The 21,138-nt window shown below is 38.7% G+C and overlaps 1 protein-coding gene across 1 annotated transcript in view; it reads left to right on the forward strand.

The window, feature by feature from the left end:
* Nucleotides 1-21,138, forward strand: part of LOC122814499 (myeloperoxidase-like) — a 261,987-nt gene that overhangs the window by 137,472 nt on the left and 103,377 nt on the right. The window contains exon 6 of the mRNA XM_044087074.1: nt 14,774-14,858. Coding sequence (XP_043943009.1) covers nt 14,774-14,858 — 85 coding nt within the window. The remainder of the gene's footprint in view (nt 1-14,773; nt 14,859-21,138) is intronic.

A 21,138-nucleotide genomic window follows, 5' to 3' on the forward strand; every position in this document is an offset into this window, starting at 1 on the left:
CATATACCAACAGAGCACTGATAAAAAGGGTTTAGAAAAGACTCAGAACATAGTTCAGGACAATTGCAGAGGAGAAAAAAGTTTAGCATACACCAAGCTTACACCTTTCTTAGTGAGAGAGTTAAATAATCATTGTTATCATGTTGCCACCTAGAGGAGACAAGAGGTACTGCATGTTGTGTTGTGTCACCAAAGGGCATTTCGTCTAGGGTGTCTCACAACTAAACTCCTAGTTTCAACTGCAGAAGAAGCATCAGAATATGCTAGAATATTCTCTAATGGTATATAGAGTACACTGTAGTGCATACCTCCATAAATACTCATCTGCTGTTGCCATATTTTTTCTAAAGGATCACTGCATCTAAACAGTAGTATGTACAGGATGTTTTAGAATCAGCAGAGCTTCTCTTGTCTCTGATCTTGGTAGGAATTATGTTTTACTGCCAGAAACTGACTATTAGTGCTGTATTGGGTTTGATAGTGTTGTAGAAAGGCAAACATATACACAACACATACCTATTTCTTCCCATTCATTTGCTCTAGCTTAAAACATGCTGTACCTATGTAGAGCTGAAATCCACTGTGTATATGGTGTTATATCATTCCTAATGGGTTCTTGTGAAGTGACACATGGAAGCGGCGTACAAGACCAGCTGGCACTTGTGCAAATGAGAGCCTCTGCCTTGCACATGGGTGCATTCTGAGCTGGAAGGGCACTATGTATAAACAGGCCAATAGGCACAACAATTTGTTTACTAAGGGCAAACATCTGACTCCTTTAGCACTGCAGAAATGTTGAGTACTAACTGCATTTATTATTAGCCGTGTCACTGGTGCAAAAGGTAGCATTCCTCCTTTGGTGCAGAAGGATGTGGGTTCTATTCCCAACACCATTCAGATTAATTGCTAGACCTGCAGTACAGCAAAAGGGGATGTTGCACTCCTAAGTGTCTCATCCTTCAGATGAGTTATTAAACCAAGGTCCCAAGTACTTGAGTTGGTGGTAGTTCAGGTGAATGTAAAGGATCCCATGGCACCTATCAAAATGAGTAGGGGTCCTTTATTTTACACAACATAAAAACATTATGTATTTGCATATTTACAAAACGTATGTATTTGCAGGCATGTATTTATATATACACATACATTTCCATTCTTACTATTTATCATTTTTCTCATAATTTCCTCATTATCAGTCTTCATAACTAACCTCCTTTCCAATTCTCAGCATGGTTTCCGACCGAACCATAGCACCACCACTGCCTTACTCTCCTTTACTAACACTATCCTTCAGCATAAAAACAATGGCTATCTCTCCTCTGTTACTTTCCTCGACCTATCTAAAGCATTTGACATGGTCCTACACAAATATAACTCATCTCTGTCCTCAATAACCTATCCTTTTCTCAATCAGTCACCAACTAGTTTCAGAGTTACCTGTCTGACCGCCAACAATCTGTTGTATGGCAGAATGACATATCTCCCCAACTACCTGTCTCCATAGGGGTTCCCCAAGGATCCATCCTTGGACCCCTACTCTTCTCTGTTTTAACCAATAATCTAGGCTCTGCCACCAAACATGGCATACTCATACAACATGTAGATGACCTAACCATCATCTGCTCAGCCCAGTCCCTACCCAAACTCCAAAAAGTCACACAGGAAGCCTTTTCCTCTGTTGAAACTTGGTTATCTGATGCCCAATTAATACTCAACCCAAACAAAACTAAACTAATCATCTTCCAACCGACCAAATATACTCAAAACAACTCTCACTTTAACATCACAGCAAAAGACAACACCACTATATACCCAACTGAACACACCAAATTGCTAGTAGTGGAAATAGACAATAAACTAAAATTTGACATTCACATATCCATGACCATAAAAAAAGTCCACAAAAAACTAGGAGCATTATACAGAAATAAGCAACTTCTCACTGAAGCAGCAAAGATTTCAGTAGCAAATTTCTACCTTATCTCCACCCTACTTTATGCCTCTCCAATATATACCAACCTAAGGCAATGCGATCTAAACAAGCTAGAGACCTGCTACAACAAAATTGCCAAATTCACCACAAGGGCATCCTACTGTAGTCACCACTATCTCTCACTTGCTGAACTAGGCTGGCTTGAACTCCCTCACCTCCTTCAATGATATCAACTCTCACTCACCCACAAACTAGTAAACCATCCACTAAATGTCCAATCCCACCAGAATCTAGTCCAACCCTATCGCACCACCAGACCACTAAGATCCAGCAACAAAAATCACTTGCAGATCACTAAAGCCAGTAACACTGCTGGTGAAGCACTATTCTCTTGCACCATAGCCAAATTATGGAACTCCCTCCCACCCACAATTACCTCCGTACCATCATGCACCCACTTCAAAACTTTACTAAAAGCACACCTAAAAACATGCTGGCTATGCCCTTGCAACTCCCACTCTAATATCACCCACCCCATCCAACCACTACCTTTCTTTCCACCCCACTAACTACCTTGATTATAGCAAGCTCAGATGCTCATAAGCCTAGTACTTATTATACAGCAGGAACTTCTTATTGTAACATTTGTTAATGTCTGTTATGTATTTCGCAGATAAAGATTCTAGTTGTCTACTGATGTTCTATTTTCTTCATCTGTAAATATATTTTGTAATTAATTGCTATGTTAATCAAATTGTTAATCGCTATGTAATCCAATGTAACTACTGTCTGTTTATTTTAACTGTGGAGCTTTTCTCCCTGGGCCTCTGCTGAAAATGAACCTACGTCCAGTCGGACACTCCTGGTCAACAAATCTAAATAAATAAATAAATAACTGATCCCCAACTCCTTCTTCCACACTTCCACAACCAGAATCAGATTTTTTGCACGATCTCTGCCAAAATTAATTTCCGATTAAACTTTCTTCTTATTCTTATGACATCCATGCATAACCATATTCATATCTGTATTGTTTATGTCATTAATATTCTCAATTTTTTCTCACATGACGTTTTCCAGAGTTTCACTGCTCTTTTACATTTCAGAAAACATGTTGTGTTGTCTTGTCCTCCCACAAAATAAACACACTTTTTCAGCTTTCTTTTTATATGGCATATTCTCCTTCAGTGGTAACTTGTTTATTACCAGTCTCCCCAGGAAATCCTGACACTTTGCTACCATAGTACACCACTTTTTCCTTACTTTAATGTCTAATTATTTCTTCTGGTTAATTTTCTCATAAATTTACAATAATAATATTGTTTCATCACAATATTATACCACATCCTTCTATCTTTCTCCGTATCATCAATTTGTATTTTCTATTTTAGTATTTTTCTTGTTGATTTTTTAACTTCTTCATTTACATGTTCTTTTTCTTATCATCATCTCCCAATTTTTTTGTACTTATATTTAATCATTCTCGCTATTAATTTTTCATTCTCTTCTTTTCTCACTTTAATACGCTATAAAACTTTCAACAAACAGAATAAACTACTGAATTTAGTAACCCCAATCCCCCTTCATCTTCACTCATATACTACACACCTCTTTTCACTGGGTTTAATCTTGAACCCCATCTGAAAGAAAACACCAATTGCATACTTTCCTTTTCATATTTTATTGGGATCATATAAACATTTGACATATATGACATTTTTCCCATTGATACTGAATTTACCAGACAAAACATCTTCCTGAATGCTAATCAATACTTAATTCACAGAAGACGTTTCTTTTATTTCTTTTATCAACCCCTCCCATTGTATCACAACTACATCATTTTTCCCAAACTTTATTACTTCCTTCATTGAAATATACCCCCCAGTTTTCACCACATCACCCAAACCCTTACTTGTATTATTATTCAAGCTCGTTTCCATTTTCTTTAAACATCTGTTCAGACAAACCAACACTTCACTCATCCATATTTTGTTCTCTGCAACTACAATTTTATAATCTGCTTATGTCAGAAGTACTGGAATTGCCACCTCCTTTTGCATCACATGTCTAGCATCTTTCATTGTGTCAGCTACTTCACTCACTATCACATTCATTACCATTTCAAACAACAGTCCACTCGTGGGACATCCTTCTCTTATGCTTATTTCTTTACTCACCACCCATTGGCTAAGACCCTCACTCTGTCATTCTGATATGCTGACATGCACACTCTCCTAATTCTATTACCTATTCCACACTTCTCCATAACATCCCACAAATCATGTCCTGCTGTATCAAATGCCTTGCGAATATAACCTGCCATAACTTTCACAGCCTCCATTTTACTTATAATATCATCCACAAATCTCATTAGCAATAATAATTCTTTACATCCCTTTCATAGGTTCATAGGTGTATTCTTTTATCCCATAATATCCATAGTATCCCTCATCCTCCCTTCTATTCCTTTCTGTATTATTCTCATACAAATGTATAATCCGTGCCGTTTACTGTGACGCAGCTCCAGTCTTTGGCTCACTCTTCTCATGTTTCTGACGTATAAATTTAAGTATCCTACTACATAACCCTGTATAAACAAATCCTTCATTCAACCATTCAGTACACTTACAAAATATTCTCTTTGCCACTCCATTAATGAGTTGTACATTGCATACCCTTTGCCATCTGGGCTTGATATTGAATCAACATTCATTCAATTCACCAATAGTAGTTTCTTTTTCAAATTCTTCCTTAATTTGTTCTGGAATTCTTTTTAAACTTTCCATTCTGTCTTATTTTCCACCTATTTATTCTTATATAGGTTTTCCACATGCTGTACTGTGATACTCATAATTTGCTTGAGTTCTTTCTACCTCTCCTTTTACATTTTTTTATTTTTTTCATTATACTAATATCCTCCTTTACAGTTTTACCCAACTATACAGAAACCTCCTCCGCTGTAAATAATAGATCTGCCTAAACAGTAATGCCTTGTTTTTTCCTTCATTTCTTGAATATATTTACTTTTCCATACCATGATACTCTACTGCATTACTCTATAACTTATCTAAGACAGTTCTACAAATTTTCCCAAACTTCACTTTCTATCCCTTTCCTACATCATTCTGCCAGTGGAAAAAAGAACGCCTTTTATACCTGTTTAAATTCAGACCAGTTTTTATAGAAGTCCTTCAACAAAAGTCCTTTATGGTCTTACGATCCTATCTAACTGCAATACTTCTCCAATTGCATCACATAAATTCTCTTTTATTCTTTTTAGTCCCTTTCCTATTTTAATAAACTCCCTTTTTTCCATCACCTCCATCCATATTGCTAAATGGTCTGAAAAAATATTACAGCCGTATCATTTGTTGCCTCCATACCTTCCAATAATACAAAAGAATCAATTTCAGATCCAAGTGTCCCCTTCTGTGAGTCCATTGACTTTTGTCCCACACAGCTAATTTACCACATTTTATTACCGCCTCTATTTTTTCACTTTTTCTTTTCTTTTTACATTTTCACATTAAATCACAATTAAAGCCCCCTGCAATTATACTTTTCATGATAACCACCACATAGTTTGATATTTGATGAAACAGATACTCTCTTTCCTTGCTAGTTACAAATACATATAATACTATAAATGTATAAACATGTTCCGTCCGCCTCATATCTACAACAGTTAACCTACCAACGTTTTATCTAGTATTTTCACTGTTTTTACAGCACAACCACACCACAGCAACTTTCACTTCCTTGGTTACAACTTGTATTTCCAACCCACCTTTCGCTTTGCAGTCTTTCTTCACTGGTCAGGAATCTTACATACTCTAACAAAATAAGATCCATATCACATTTAGCACATCATTCTAGTAGCCCTATCCTTCTTACAATGTTAATAACACTCTTCACATTTACTGAAAGTGCTCTAAAATTGTTTCATTTCATTCTTTTTAAGTTTGGGGCGAACATTTTTAAAATGTTACTTTCTTAGTTTTACTGTTTCCCAATTGCATAGTTTCCCTGGGTTTATGTACAAATAATCCTTTATCCTCAGAATCAGATTTTTCACTGGCTAGAACTTCCAAAAATGATTAGAGTCAATTCCTTCTCCTGATTTCTCTTCCTGCACATACCATCTCTCCTCATTTTCCCCTCCATATTTTTCCTTTTTCTACAGTTTTGTCTTCATTTTTTCACCCTCTCCCTTGCCTCTTGCTATCCTTTCTTGTGTATGTTTTCCTCCCTTCCCCTCCATTTTAATTATTTACTGTTTGCCTCTTGACAATCCAGCAAAAGTGTTCCTTTTCTACACAGCCTGCATTCAGGCACACACCATCTTCCTGTATGTCCTTTGTCCAAACATTGGTCAGATTCCACCTTGTCACAGTTTCCACCTATTTTTTCTTATATAGGTTTTCCACATGCTGTACTGTGATACTCATAATTTGCTTGTGTTCTTTTTACCTCTCATTTTACATTTTTTATTTCTCTCATTATACTAATATCCTTCTTTACTATTTTACCCAAATATACAGATACCTCTTCCCCAGATTCCACCTTATCAGTTATTAATTAAATGAGGAATGTCCCTACAAAAATTATTTAGGCTGGTCAGCATATCATATTGTCCCTCTGTGATCAGCCACAAAACTAACAAGTGTTTACCATGTATTTTTGTTTTCAGATTTCAAAGCAGCTTCCAACCTCCACCTTCCATTCCATAAGTTTCTCTCATCTCTTTCACGATGGTATTAACAGTTTCACACAAACCTTGTGTACATTTTAACATCCTCTTCTTCCGGTTCATCAGTTCTAAACTGCAAAGCAACATTTTTTAAATATTTAAAATACTACTAGAAAAAAATAATTCTTCCACACATAACTGTCCTTCTTTTTGCCGCACAGTTTCAGAAATTTCATCAGTCCCTCAGTTTCAAATGTTAAGTCAGAAAAGGTCTCTGTCCCAATTAAAATTTCTTGAGCTTTAAAAGCCAGAACAGTTTCCAAATTGTCCCGTACATAACAGCATCCGTACATAACAGCATCCGTACATAACAGCATCATTTTTGTCATTCTTCTCACAAACGGTCTGTTCCCTTTAACAACAGTTTTACTTATACTTTGTTGCTGCTGTACATTTTTGCCTGCGGTCACTGCTGCATAAGTTTTAGTGACTGCATTATCTGCTGCCACAAAACCAGACACCTTCTGTTTGTTGTTGCTTTTCTCTTTTGCTTTCTGCCACTGCTGCATAAAGTTTAACTGATGCATTCTCTGTTGCCACGTCACCTGGTTCCATCTCTATATTGCCATTCTTAGCACTTCCAAGAAAGTTATTCATCATCTCACCCCATGAAGCAGCAGAATCACCACCTGAATTACCCTGCTCAATTATTTTTAACAGAACAGCATCTGCAAACTTCCTTGATGGCCGTTGTGTTATCTGCACCACTCCAACATACTTGCCTGCATCCTCTTCCATTGAGAAAGCTAAACTCTGCTCATTTGTATCACCCATCACGCAGGAATCTTTGATTTACATGCTGATGCTCCGAATTCTCTTTACCTCCTCCAAACTCTCCACAACTCGTCTCTCCTTCTTGCTTCCCCTAGGAATCTTCCTTACTGCTATATGAGACATCCAGCACCATCTAGTGGGTCCAATGAGTAGGGGAACTTCCCTGATACAGACTGGAATAATACTAAAGTCAGTGAGGAGTTTATTAATCATTCACATCAAGTTTAATAGATTACACAGTGAAGAGATATATTTTATTTATTCTTTGTTAATCATATTAGTCCTACTAGGTTACTAACCTCTTTTCAGGGTAAACTTGAGGGTTTTTTTTATATATATATATACTACGTGGGGAAATTTGGCCAGGATATCTGGGAACTTCCACTATTCTTTCTGATAGGTGCCATAGGACCTTTTACATCCACCTGAGCTACCAGCTACTTAAGCATATTGGGCCTTGGTTTAACATCTCATTTGAAGGACAGCACCCTCAGGTGTGCAGTACCCTGCATTGCAGACTCAGCAGTCATCCTACCTGGTGTGGGAACAGACTCACAACCTTCTGCGCCAAAGGCAAGTGTGCTACCTGTTGCCTTACTGACGCTGCCAGTAATAGTAATTGAATCTCATTTTTTTTTTGTAAGTGAATTGTACTTGAAATACTTTTATGGGAACAGGAGTAGTATGTTTTAGTTGTAATTGAATAAGAAAGACATAAAGGTAGATGAGAACCTGGATTACACAAAAACGCACATGCACTTTATGCAACAATTTAGGGGTGACGTATATAATATCTGGAGGAAATGAACTAATGGGCAGTGTAGATCAGAAACCTTTCCCTCAGTAGTGCTGGTCTATTCAGCTACCACTCTCTGAAACAAAACTATCCTCTGTAAGACAAAGGAGTGGTTTCTATTAAAAGCAATCACCTCAATCAGCCCACAACAGTTTGTGATTTCTAATGCAGATGAAAGGGTGACTGAACACTGAACACAATTCAGCATATAGTTATGCATTTTTTTAATTATAAGCTTACTTCTATATTTGATGTATCCTAACATGCACCATAAACAAGCACTTAATAACTGTATTCGGTTAAAAATAAAAAACTACTGCATACTGTTTTGATGTGTATCATTTAATCTATATAATAACAGTAGATCATGCTTTATTGTGTAACAGTAGAACTTGTAGGGCAAAAATGCTTTGACACCCACGTATGTGGTTTCTTAATACAGATAATGAGTCATTTCTATCAGAATGGACATTGCTTGTCACTCTTTAATTTAAACTTGTAGTACTAGTCACAATCTGTTGCAATCACTAGATGATTAAAATAATTACTGTTGTCAGAATATGATGGCTGAATTTGAAATATGATAGACACTAAAACCATGTCAGGAGGCACGAGGCTTTGTGTCAGGTATAACAAAGCACACACACACAGAAATGTTGGCTTCCTGCACTGCATATATTCATGAGATATGCAGACACTGATTTATATATCTGGATGTTTGATTGTATGGCTCCCTGTTGAAATGCTGGCACTCATAATGAGTGCCAACACACAGGAAAAAGTGACCTGAAATGCAGAAAAGTGAATATCAAACGTTGCTCTTCTTTAAACTTTTTTTTTTTAGATGGAGGCAAGCACCCCTGCACCCCCAATGTGAAGGGAAAGCTCCCAAAATCCTTGCACTTATATATTTAATTAATGATTTATGTTTATTGCTTTTGTTTAACTGGAAAGCCTGACTGGGGACAGAACTCATTTTCTGCGAGGGGGGGGGGTGGCTCTGGGGTGAAAGGCTCCAACTCTGAGATCAGTACACCTTGGACAAAAGGGAATATTCCAAAAAATTCAATCTTGGGCTTGGGCACAACATTTCAGATGGTTACACAGCATTTCAAATAATTATACAGTTAGTCATTTACAGTGTGACTCAGATCATCTGCCAATTTAAGAAACAAAGTAAAATTAAAATTAAATTAAATCAGAATAATAGTTGAGCATAGTGATATGCTCACACACATTAGTTACATGTATTTGCTGTGTGTACATGTGATTTTGTGTGTGTGTGTGTGTGTGTGTGTGTGTGTGTGTGTGTGTGTGTGTGTGTGTGTTTATCTTTAAATATATATATATATATATATGGATCTATCTTACTACGTCGACAAGTCAAACAAAAGAAAAAAACACCACCACACCACCGACATTTCATCAACACGAAACACACAACATCCTCACACACACACACACATCCCCGGCACAACAAAAAAAAAACAAAAAAAAATCCAAAAACACACACAACACAAGCACACCAAAATCCTTACAAACCAACACTAAACCTCACATACACAACTACCTACAACCTTAACTCCAACCCTAACCCTAAGGTCCGCTTTACATCAGACACTCACCTAACTAACCCACTCTAACTCTAAACTCACACTTAACTCTAACTAAACTACAACTATCACAGTCGCACACTTACCTAGCTCACTCCCTAACCTAACCTCTCACTTAACTCCTTAAACACTCACACTAACACACACCTTAACTAGCCCTAACCTACCCCTATAACCCACAAAACTAACTTAACTCTTAACCAACTCACACAGTCGCTACCCCCTCACTACTCATTACCCATGCAGCTACTCTACTACCGACACATACACAGCCTTTCCCTTTCGATGTTTGAAGCGCAGGGGAAGATAGATCCATATATATATATATATATATATATATATATATATATATATATTTAGACAGATGGCCAAATATAGTTGTATACACATATAGATAAACATAAACACACAGCCACACACACACACACACACACACACACACACACACACACACACACACACACACACACACACACACACATATATATCTATATCTATATATGTTTATACAGAGAGAAAGAGAGGGGGGAGACAGAGAAAGACAGAGGAGTATTATAGGCAGCAGAGATATCAGTCTTAAAAAAAAGAAAATACTTTATTATACAGAAAAATAACAATGCAGTTTTCCCTTAAAATGTAGAGAATTGTGAGCAGGTCTATGATTGTAACCACTGTATTATGTGTTCAGGACAGGTGCCAAACAATTTGCCTCGACAGCAAAGTTCAACAGGTGAATTTTGGCACCCATGTAAGAATACATAATTTAGGGTTACAGTCAGAGACCCATTCATAATTCTTTATAGTGCATGGAGCTTCATCTGTTTAGTGATTGCTGTCAAAAAGACAATGGGACACTTTGTCTTACTTTAAGGTAAGAAAGTCAAAAACCAATGAGGAGGATTACTGATACAGACAGGATTCTGCTGCTATCGTTTGTTAGCCAGTACACTAGCACGATACTCGATCATAGCACATGAAGCAGGTAATCCATGCACTACAAAATTACTATGCAGGCTTTTCTCAAAACAGCATTTTCTTCCAAAAACAGAAATCTTAACTAAAGTTCACAGCAAGTACCTTCAACACAGCAGCTGGAATGCATTCTGTTTCAGTAGGTCTCTCTTTCTCTCTTTCTTTCTCCATGAATTTCTCAGAAGTTCCCTATTCTGGTTTCCTATAACGGTAAATATATCTAGCAAATTCTGATATCTTCTTCCAGGTCTTCATTCATTCTGCTCTGTTTCTTCCAGAGCCTCAACTCTGGACATGAAATTCTCCTCCAAGAAGGGTAAGCATTACTCTAAATGGGCTCATTTCAGCCCTCTTTTTATTCAACATCAAATGTTTCATTAAGCAAACCTGTTCTAACTAATACATTAAAATTTCTCTCTGCTCGTAAAGAAAACTTCCACTTAGAGTGGCAGCAATATTTCAATGAATAATATAACAAAAGTTCCTCTCTGTTCTTAAAGCAACATTTCCACTTAGCATGATAGCACAGCAGTTCATTATAACAGTTGTTTATGTACTAATTTAATTAGTATTTACAATTGTTTGGGTCAGGTGTACCTCATCATATCATTTGTCAAGATCCACCTCACTCTGATACTATATATTTTTATGACACGGACATGTAGATAAATAAATATAGTTATAAACTATGATAAGCGTATCAGTTATCATGGGATTTAATCCCTCTTGGCAAGGTTTAGTCCCAAAGACAAAACCAGAAGGACCAAATATTTTTCCAGAAGGAAGTAAATCCCACATAAAGTCATGCATATATATGTAGCTAGATATACAGATATAGATATAGGAGTGTCTCACCAAACATTAAAATGATTGTAAACAACAAAAAGTAAAACAAATGTTTTGCAGGGGACAAGCCTCCTGCCCCCCCCACTAGTTATATATACCAACTCCTAGATTGCCCCAAAGTGGGGTAAAGGCAAATTCCCTTACCCTGCTGCATCACAATCGCATACAAAAGGCTGCCAGCAAAAACTCTGCGCATATGAGGGTCGGCTGTTTTCACCTACAACCAGCTATAGGTATATATATATATATATATATATATATATATATATATATATATATATATAAGATATATTTCCCCTTTACAAGATCAAATTACTGAAAGCTCGAAATTCATAAGCTCGAGACCAGAATCTCAAGTTTTCAGTAACTCGAAACTGTGAAAGGAAGAGAGGGGGAAAGAAAAAACAAATTTACTGACATGTTTGCAGGGGGCTGAGTCCCCCTGCACTCTCCCTGATTAAATATATCAGCTCCGTGACCACACTATAGTGGAGGAACGGAAATTCTTCCATTGTGCACTTCTGCATACAGCGTGGAATGGGAGATTTCCTTCATCCCCATTCTAGTGCGATCTCGGAGTTGGTATATTTAAGTGTGGGGGGGTGCAGGGGGGCTTTCCCTGTGCAAAAAACAATAGAAAAATTGTTTTGCAGGTGTTTTTGTTCCCCTGCAGAATTTCGAGTTACTGAAAACTCGAGATTCTGGCTAACAGCTTATGAATTTTCAGTATATATACATCTGAGAGGGAACTATATATATATATATATATATATATATATATATATATATATATATATATATATATATATATATATATATATATATATATATATCACACACACACACGCACACACACACACACACACACACACACACACACACACACACACACACACACACACACATATATATATATATATATATATATATATATATACATAGAGAGAGAGAGAGATCAACCCATCTATATATATATATATATATATATATATATATATATATATATATATATATATATATATTTGCCTGTATACTTACATACATATGTAAATATGTTAACAATGCATTATTTAGAACTGTTGTCATTGACTATGTACAGCCACTAAAATCGTGTCTTACCTCTGATTTGATGAGTTAATGCAATTAACATCAACTCATCAACAAGTTGAAAGGTGAGACCTATCCCATGTTATTGTGGTACCCAGCAGCCTAAGGCTTACATGTATGACCTCTGCTCTATGTGAGACCTATCCCATGTTATTGTGGTACCCAGCAGCCTAAGGCTTACATGTATGACCTCAGCTCTATGTGAGACCTACCCCATGTTATTGTGGTATGCAGCAGCCTAAGGGTAACATGTATGACCTCTGCTCTATGTGAGACCTATCCTATGTTATTGTGGTATGCAGCAGCCTAAAGCTTACATGTATGACCTCTGCTCTATGTGAGACCTATCCCATGTTATTGTGGTACGCAGCAGCCTAAGGCTTACATGCATGACCTCTGCTCTATGTGAGACCTATCCCATGTTATTGTGGTACCCAGCAGCCTAAGGCTTACATGTATGACCTCTGCTCTATGTGAGACCTATCCCATATTTTTGTGGTACCCAGCAGCCTAAGGCTTACATGTATAACCTCTGCTTTATGTGAGACCTATCCCATGTTATTGTGGTACCCAGCAGCCTAAGGCTTACATGTATGACCTCTGATCTATGTGAGACCTATCCCATGTTATTGTGGTGTGCAGCATCCTAAGGCTTACATGTATGACCTCTGCTCTATGTATACATATAAATATTGCTTTTCATGTGAACTGGAGTCAGCTCTGATAAAGCATAGCGAAGGGCAAAAACACTCATTTTCTTTCAAGCAGCTTTGATGTTTTTTTTTTTAAACCACACTTGTGGCTTATTTTGCTAGACAGTCCCCCTTTTCCCAAGATAGGAGATATTGCAGGATTGGGTACACTAAGTGTCCTTAGCTTGGATGAAGTTAAACTCTGTGTGTGGATGTTTTAAAAATATGTTGAAACTAAATAGTGTGTAATATTGGGTCATTGTTGCCATGGACACTATCTATGACGCAATATTTCCAGGACTACACTTGCTTGTGACCTTACATGTGTGCCAAGCCCGTTATATGAGATGCTGTACCTGCTCAATGTCCACTCATTTAACAAGCAGCAATAGCAGTGGATGGATAAGTGTGAATTATGTAATACAACCCGTATTATGACCATAGGACAATCGTTTTTCTACTGGCATAGTGTAAACAGATACCTTCTTTTCTGGTCACATGCTTGGAAGACTGAATTTGTACATTTCTGCACATACCTGCTATGGCTTTAGTCATAACTAGAGTATAATTGCCGAAAAGATGAAAGAAGAGTCTGCCTCTCAAAATAATGTATTTTTATCACCATTTAATATCAAATAACTACTAAAAGCAGCCGGTATTATGAAAAGTGAATGGATACAACACACGCATGTAAGGTTTGCCATACTTTAGAATGGAAAATACCATGGAAAATACAGCAAAGTATTAAATAATATGTAGTGGCTGTGATATGGTTTCATTGTCTTTCCTCTAACATCTCTTTTACTTCTTAAATGTGATGTATTGCATGGTGACATATCAGTTTATGTGCTCTGAGTATCTGATACAGTGTAACTAATTACTGTCTAGTTTTTACATGCTGTAAGCATAAGCAGCCCTCTGTATTTCTGTTCTACTTCTGTAGATTTCTAATTACATCAGGTGTCTTTATATGCAAATATGTATGTTTATATTAACTGCTGTTTGACATTGCCAACCTCCTGCCAATTGTCCATATGAAAAATATGTAGTAAGATCCAGTGCCTGTCTGCCTGCCTAGAAAAATATAATATAATATAATATAATATAATATAATATAATATAATATAATATAATATAATATAATATAATATAATAATTATATATGTGGTATGATATAATGTTGTTAAAATTACTAATTAGTTTTTTCTTTTGAATTTGTCTTGGTTGATACACCCCATTTCTGTTCACGCATTCATTTCTTATTTCATCTTTATTTTTTTTACGCAGAAACCCTTGACAGTACATTTGTAAATGACACTATTGAGGAGGCGATCCAGAAGGTAGATGGCGCCTACAAGTACACCGCTGAAGCGTAAGTGCAAGAAGAGTTAGTATGTTTAGCTAAGGCAAAACGGGTGCGCTAAAACCACTGCCACACCACGCTTCATTTAAAAGTATAAAACCAAGAGATGAGGAAAATTGTTTGCAATTTGATAACTATGGTTCAAGAACTGATTCAGAAATGTAATGCCTTTGCTGTTCTAATGACCTACTTCCTGTTCACATGTGGAATAACTCACGGCCAGTGACCTAACTCCCATGTGACATGGCTTTGATCATATGACCTACATGTTGGTCCCATGTGATGTGTCTCCCCTGAGTCCTCTCTGTATTTTCCATTGGTAATGTAATCCCTGCTCCCACGTGACATGGCTGTCACAGACTGGTATTAAGACGCTAATGAGCAACACTGTTTTCTACAATTATGAGTAAGCAATTATGGGTTTTGTCCTAGAAATCTGAGGTCACATCTCCTTTTGGTAAAATTCGGTGACACTGGAGGTAGTATGTGCAAGTAGCAGAGGTTCCCAGATGCTGAGAATTCAAGGGGGGGGGGGGGCTTAGCTTCCTGCAAAATCATTTTTTTCATGTTTTTTTTTCATATCCAATACTGTTCTCATTTGAGCGATGACTGTTTTGTGATTGCAGTCCTGTGTCTCGATCACAAACACGTCAATGTCTTGCCATGGAGCTGATCTTTCTGTGTAACATGGCTCACACTAGTGACTTCATGCTTCCATGTAGTATGACTCACTGCTGACCTTCTTCCTGGTTTCTTGCATATTATGTCAGTACTGTAAGACCCCATGTGACATGGCATGCAGTTGACCTACTTTCTGGTTTCATGCATATTGTTTCAGTACCATAAAGCCCCATGTGACAAGGTTCATTCTTGTGATTCTTGGTTTCATTCATATTATGTCAGCACTATAAGTCCCCATGTGACAAGGCTCTTTCTGTTGTGACTAACTTCCTGGTTTCATGCATATGATGTCAGAGCCATAAGACCCTATGTGACATGGCTTGTTGTTGACATACATCTTGGTTTCACACGTTATGTCAATAGCATAAGGCCCCATGTGGCAAGACTGTTTTTGGTGACCTACTTTTTTGATGGTGGTGCTGCGATAGCATTGTCGCCTCACAATAAGAAGTTGTCCTGTTCGATTCTCAGCTAGAGCATCTTCTGTGTGGAGACATGCGTGAATGGGCGTACCTTCGTTGAAGGTTGTGCGTCAGGGCCGGCAACTTGGCATGTAAAAATCTACTGCCAATCATTAGTGGACCAGAGCTCTGCTGTGGCGATCCCTAACAGGGAAAAGCCAAAAAACAACACACACACTTTTTGTGCCCATGTGACATCAGTCTTAGTGGATGCAGACTTTATGTTTCTATGTGACACAACTCACTATTGATCTAATGAAGCAGAATCCATAAACAGACTCATAATGATTGTAGGTTTACACCTGAGTAGACATACTAAAAGGTAGAACAAGGGATAGACAGATACATAGATAGACAGAAAGACAGATAGATAGAAACATAGGTAGATAGACAGATCAATAGATAGATAGATAGATAGATAGATAGATAGATAGATAGATAGATAGATAGATAGATAGATAGATAGATAGGATCATAGGATCATTGGAGGTTACTAGGCTATCTACCCAGAGGTCTTTTCAAGTCTAGCCATGCCATCCCAATGCAATGCCATAGATACTGTAGTCAATACAGAGAACTGTAGTTAGTAATGACTGCCCCTATCTAGGAGGGTTGTGAGCACTCTCCCCATATGAATTTATGGTGCCAAGCATTCATCCAGGTTCCTTTTGAGCAGTGTCACAGAGGTGCTCTGCTTCACATGAATTGGCAGCCTATGCCAAAGATGTGGCAGTCACTGGGAGACAAATCTGTCCCTTCAGCACATCCAGTTCAAGTTGCAGGCCATGTTTAGGTCCCTGGATCTGGTATCCCTAGTCATGTTTGATTTATGGATGTGCAGCAAATTCATTAGATTTGGGATGGAGAATGCTCTGTGAGCCAGGCATAAGTCTCCCCTAAGAAGTCTATATAATACTGAGTATAACAACAGGGACTGTGATGCCCCTGCACTGGCCCAGTAGTCAAAGAGCCTCAGTCCTCACCACTAACACTAGTGAGGGACGCACACAATGGGAGGATGACAAGTGCACACACAGTAAAGTACAATTTCCCTTAAGAGCACACAGAGATGACAGTCAGTCTGGGGCTGGCTTCTCCCTCTTTCTCCAGATCCCCAGTAAGACTCCCCACTGTCACAGCTATAGGGTTAAGATCTCAGCTGAGTGGTCAAGCCAAAACCTCCAGCATTCTCTCAGCCCAAGTAGCTGACACACACACACACACACACACACACACACACACACACACACACACACACACACACACACACACACACACACACACACACACACTCACACACACACACACACACACACACACTTTGAGATTTAATTTATATACAAACACACAGACACTCCTGGGGAAGACTGCCACTGGTTCACTAGCTATGCCTCCTTCTGCCCAGACTATAAGGTAGTACCAGCTGCCACTAACCACCCTTGTCCTTCCCAATGATGACCAATTCTAGTGTGTAATCTTACTATTATCTAAATGGTAAGTCTCATTAGGCTAGTCATTGAGTACAATGCCCCATTTGGCATGTACCTCACTAGACACCTACAACAACTGGAGAGGCCACAAAAGTACCTCACAAAGAGGATCCTAGGCCTTAAACACGTGTCCTATATGGACAGACTCAAAAAACTCCAACTGTTCTCTGTCTCATATCACCTACTTAGAGGTGATCTCTACTTGACTTACAAAGCCATGTCTTACCCAGCTCTGTTAGAAATGCTACATCTAAAGAAATCCCAATCCCTCCACACTACACACTTCAGAGACCTCAACCTCATTACCACAATCAACAGAACAAGCTGGAGGGACAGATTCATAACCCAGAGACTGCACATGCTATGGAATAGACTTCCCATACATGTCAAGTGGAGAGCCTCACTGGCCCTTTTCAAGAGAAATCTTGATGAGTGGATGGGAAATAGAAAATTCACCCTGGGGATCACTCCAGTGGCTCTACTTGATGGAGGAACTGGGAAGTAAGGCTGGGTGGCACAATGTCAAGGTAATCCTATGGGCTTGGCTTGTAAAGGCTCCAGGGCCGTTAGCCTAGTATACACCTATGAACCTATGAATTTAAGTGTGTCGAAGATTAAGGCTATTTAACAGTGGCCTGTACAGTGTTATCAAATATATGCAAGTACTCTAAGAGCTTAAATATCTCTAAACAAAACCAGCCACAATTAAAAGGTTTAAATATATTTAATAATAGATAATAAAAGAACAAGACAATGCTCAATAACTCAATACAGTGACAACAGAGTTCAGAATCACAGGAAATACTTTAAAGCAACATTGCAGGACAGTCTCACATAAATACAAAAAACATCTAGGTTGATCTTACTATATTCATGTCTATCCCTAAGGGAAGCTATGTTCTAAATAACTTACTTACAGCGCCAGGCAAATGCAAGTGCTGAATGGATGTTTACAGGTCCAGATACAAATACAAAATGCCCAGGCTTTCTCTCTGAGATAGTTCTTAAATTAATAATACACAATTATTCTTAAATTAATAATTAATATTTGACACTTGCATCTAGTTCCCAGGCTAAACAGATACCAACAGAATTTAACATGTCTCTGTGAAAAAATTTCTTTCTTAGAAGCTGACACTTATCTCTTAGAAGCTTGCCTGAAACTGGAAGTTGTAAAACAATTAAAATTTTTACATTTTAAACCAAGTAATTATTTCTGTCTTAAGAAAATAGAAAGAAACTCTAGCTGTAGATGTTCTATATTCTAGCTGTGGTAAACACAATCATAAAACTCTTTACATATTTTCTGAGAGTTTCATGTTAACTCTGTATGTCCCAACTTCTACTATGAAAACATACATTTGCACAGGCATATAGTCCATATACATGTCTGCTCTTTTCCAGCAGGGTGCACTGTGGTTACATTTTTGAAGCTCAACACATAACATACAGGTTACTTACATTTGTAGACAAGCCTATGGATCATATTAATATTTACAATGACATAGAATTATTTACAAAATTCTAGCTAGCTGGGCTGGCAGCCTTCACACCCCCCCCCCCCCCACGAGAACTCAAATAAGTTTTTCGAGTGACCCTTGAGAAACATTGCTTGAGAGGGTTGAGTCTATCTGGGAATAACTTACCCCATTCCCTATCTTGGGAGCTCATCTGTGTTGGCATTGCTAACTCACTGCAGTGCTGCGCTGTCATATCATATGCTTGCAATTCTAGACTCCACCTTAGTAACTTGGCATTTTGCTGGCTGGCTCGATGTAGCCATGTAAAAGGATCATAGTCTGTAACTACAGTGAATTTCCTTCCATACAAATAATGCTGAAATTTCTGCAGTGCTCATACTGTGGCTAGACATTCCTTTTCTACAGCCGCATAGCATTCCTTCCTGGGTTGGAGCCTATGACCGAGATAAACCACTCAGTGCTCTTCTCCCTCTGAAGAAATATGGCTAAGTACAACCTCCACCCCATGGTTCAAAGCATTCACCTGCACAATAAATTCCTTGCTGTAAATTGGACTGGTTAACACAGTGGGTCATCCCAAAGTTCCTTTAAGCTTCAGGAATGCCTGCTCACATGCTGGGGTCCACACTACCTTATCTGGGCTGTTTTTCCTTATCAGGTCTGTGAGGGGAGCAGCTACGGTACTATAATTGGAGACAAACTTTCTGTAGTACCCTGTTGCCCCTAGGAATGCCTTCACCTGCTTTTTGGTAACAGCTGCAGGCCATGCCTGAATGGCTTCCACTTTGACAGGTTCTGGCATGATCTTACCACTTCCCACTCTATGTCCCAGTTAGGAGACCTCTGCCATGCCCACCTGACATTTGCTGGGCTTAATGGTCAACCTTGCCCTCTGTAGTCTGCCCAGTACCCCCCTGACATGCTGAAGATGCTCTTGCCAGGAATGGCTGTAGATGGTAATATCATCTAGGTAAGCAAGGGCAAAATCTTCTGCTCCTGCTAGGATATGATCTACCAGCCTCTGGAAAGTCATGGGGGAATTTTTCAACCCAAAGGGCATATTTGTAAACTCATACAAGTCAAAAGGTGTCACAAAGGCTGACATTTCTCTAGCACTAGGAGTTAAGGGCACCTGCCAGTAACCTTGGAAAGATCAATGGTGGTAAGATAATTAGCACCACACAGCTGCTCTATGACTTCATCTGTCCTAGGCATGGGTACGCATTTGACTCTGTGTGACTATTTAATTTCCTGTAGTCCACACAGAACCTGCTGCTGCCATCCTTCTTTGGTACCAGCACCACTGGGAGGCCCAGGGACTGCTGTACTCCTGAATTACCCCTAGTTCCAACATTTCCTGTATCTCCTCCCACAAAGTCTGTTTGACTCTCTCAGGCACCCAGTAATGGGCCTGCTTAATAGGCCTTTGGGTCCTGTATCCACATGGTGCTGCACCAGGTGGGTGCACCTGGTTTCCCAGGGAACATGTCCCCATACTCCTGTAACAGTGCTTGGATTTCTCGAACCTGAGTAGGAGATAGCTGCTGGGACACTGTTGCCCCTTCCACTGAGGTGTCAGTCTGAGCTTCACTGAGGAGATCAGTCACCAGATCTCCCTCGGACTCCTCCTGCAATCCATTGCAAATACTCAGCATAAGGGCCTCCCTGTCAGAGTAAGGTTTCATCATGTTAACATGGTACAGTTTGTGTCCCTGCCTCCTACGTAGCAGTTCTACCATGTAATTAACATCACTTACATTTCTTACCACCTTTGTAGGTTCCCTCCCAAGCTGCATGCAGTTTGTTGTGTCTGACAAGAATGTGAACCATTACCTGCTTCCTTTCAGCATACTCTCTAGCTCGAGCAATTTCTACTGTTGGGCTTCTGCTAGGTTCTCCTGGGCCAAGCCCATGAGTTCTGAGCTTTGTGCTGTGGTTTAGGACATATGCCAGAACAGACTCCTTGTGGGATTCACACTCACCCTCTCATTCATTTCAAATTAAATCTGGAGGTCCCCTCACCCTATGCCCATACAACAACTCAAAGGGTGAAAAACTTGTGAATTCCTGGGGAACCTCACTGTAAGCAAACAACAGATGGGGCAAATATTTGTCCCACTCCCTTTTAAACCGGTCTGCAATTGCTCGTAGCATGGGCTTGAGTGTGGAGTTTAAC

The sequence above is a fragment of the Protopterus annectens genome, chromosome 10.part0, assembly GCF_019279795.1.
Source record: "Protopterus annectens isolate FY-2018-M chromosome 10.part0, PAN1.0, whole genome shotgun sequence".
Lineage (NCBI taxonomy): Eukaryota > Metazoa > Chordata > Ceratodontiformes > Protopteridae > Protopterus > Protopterus annectens.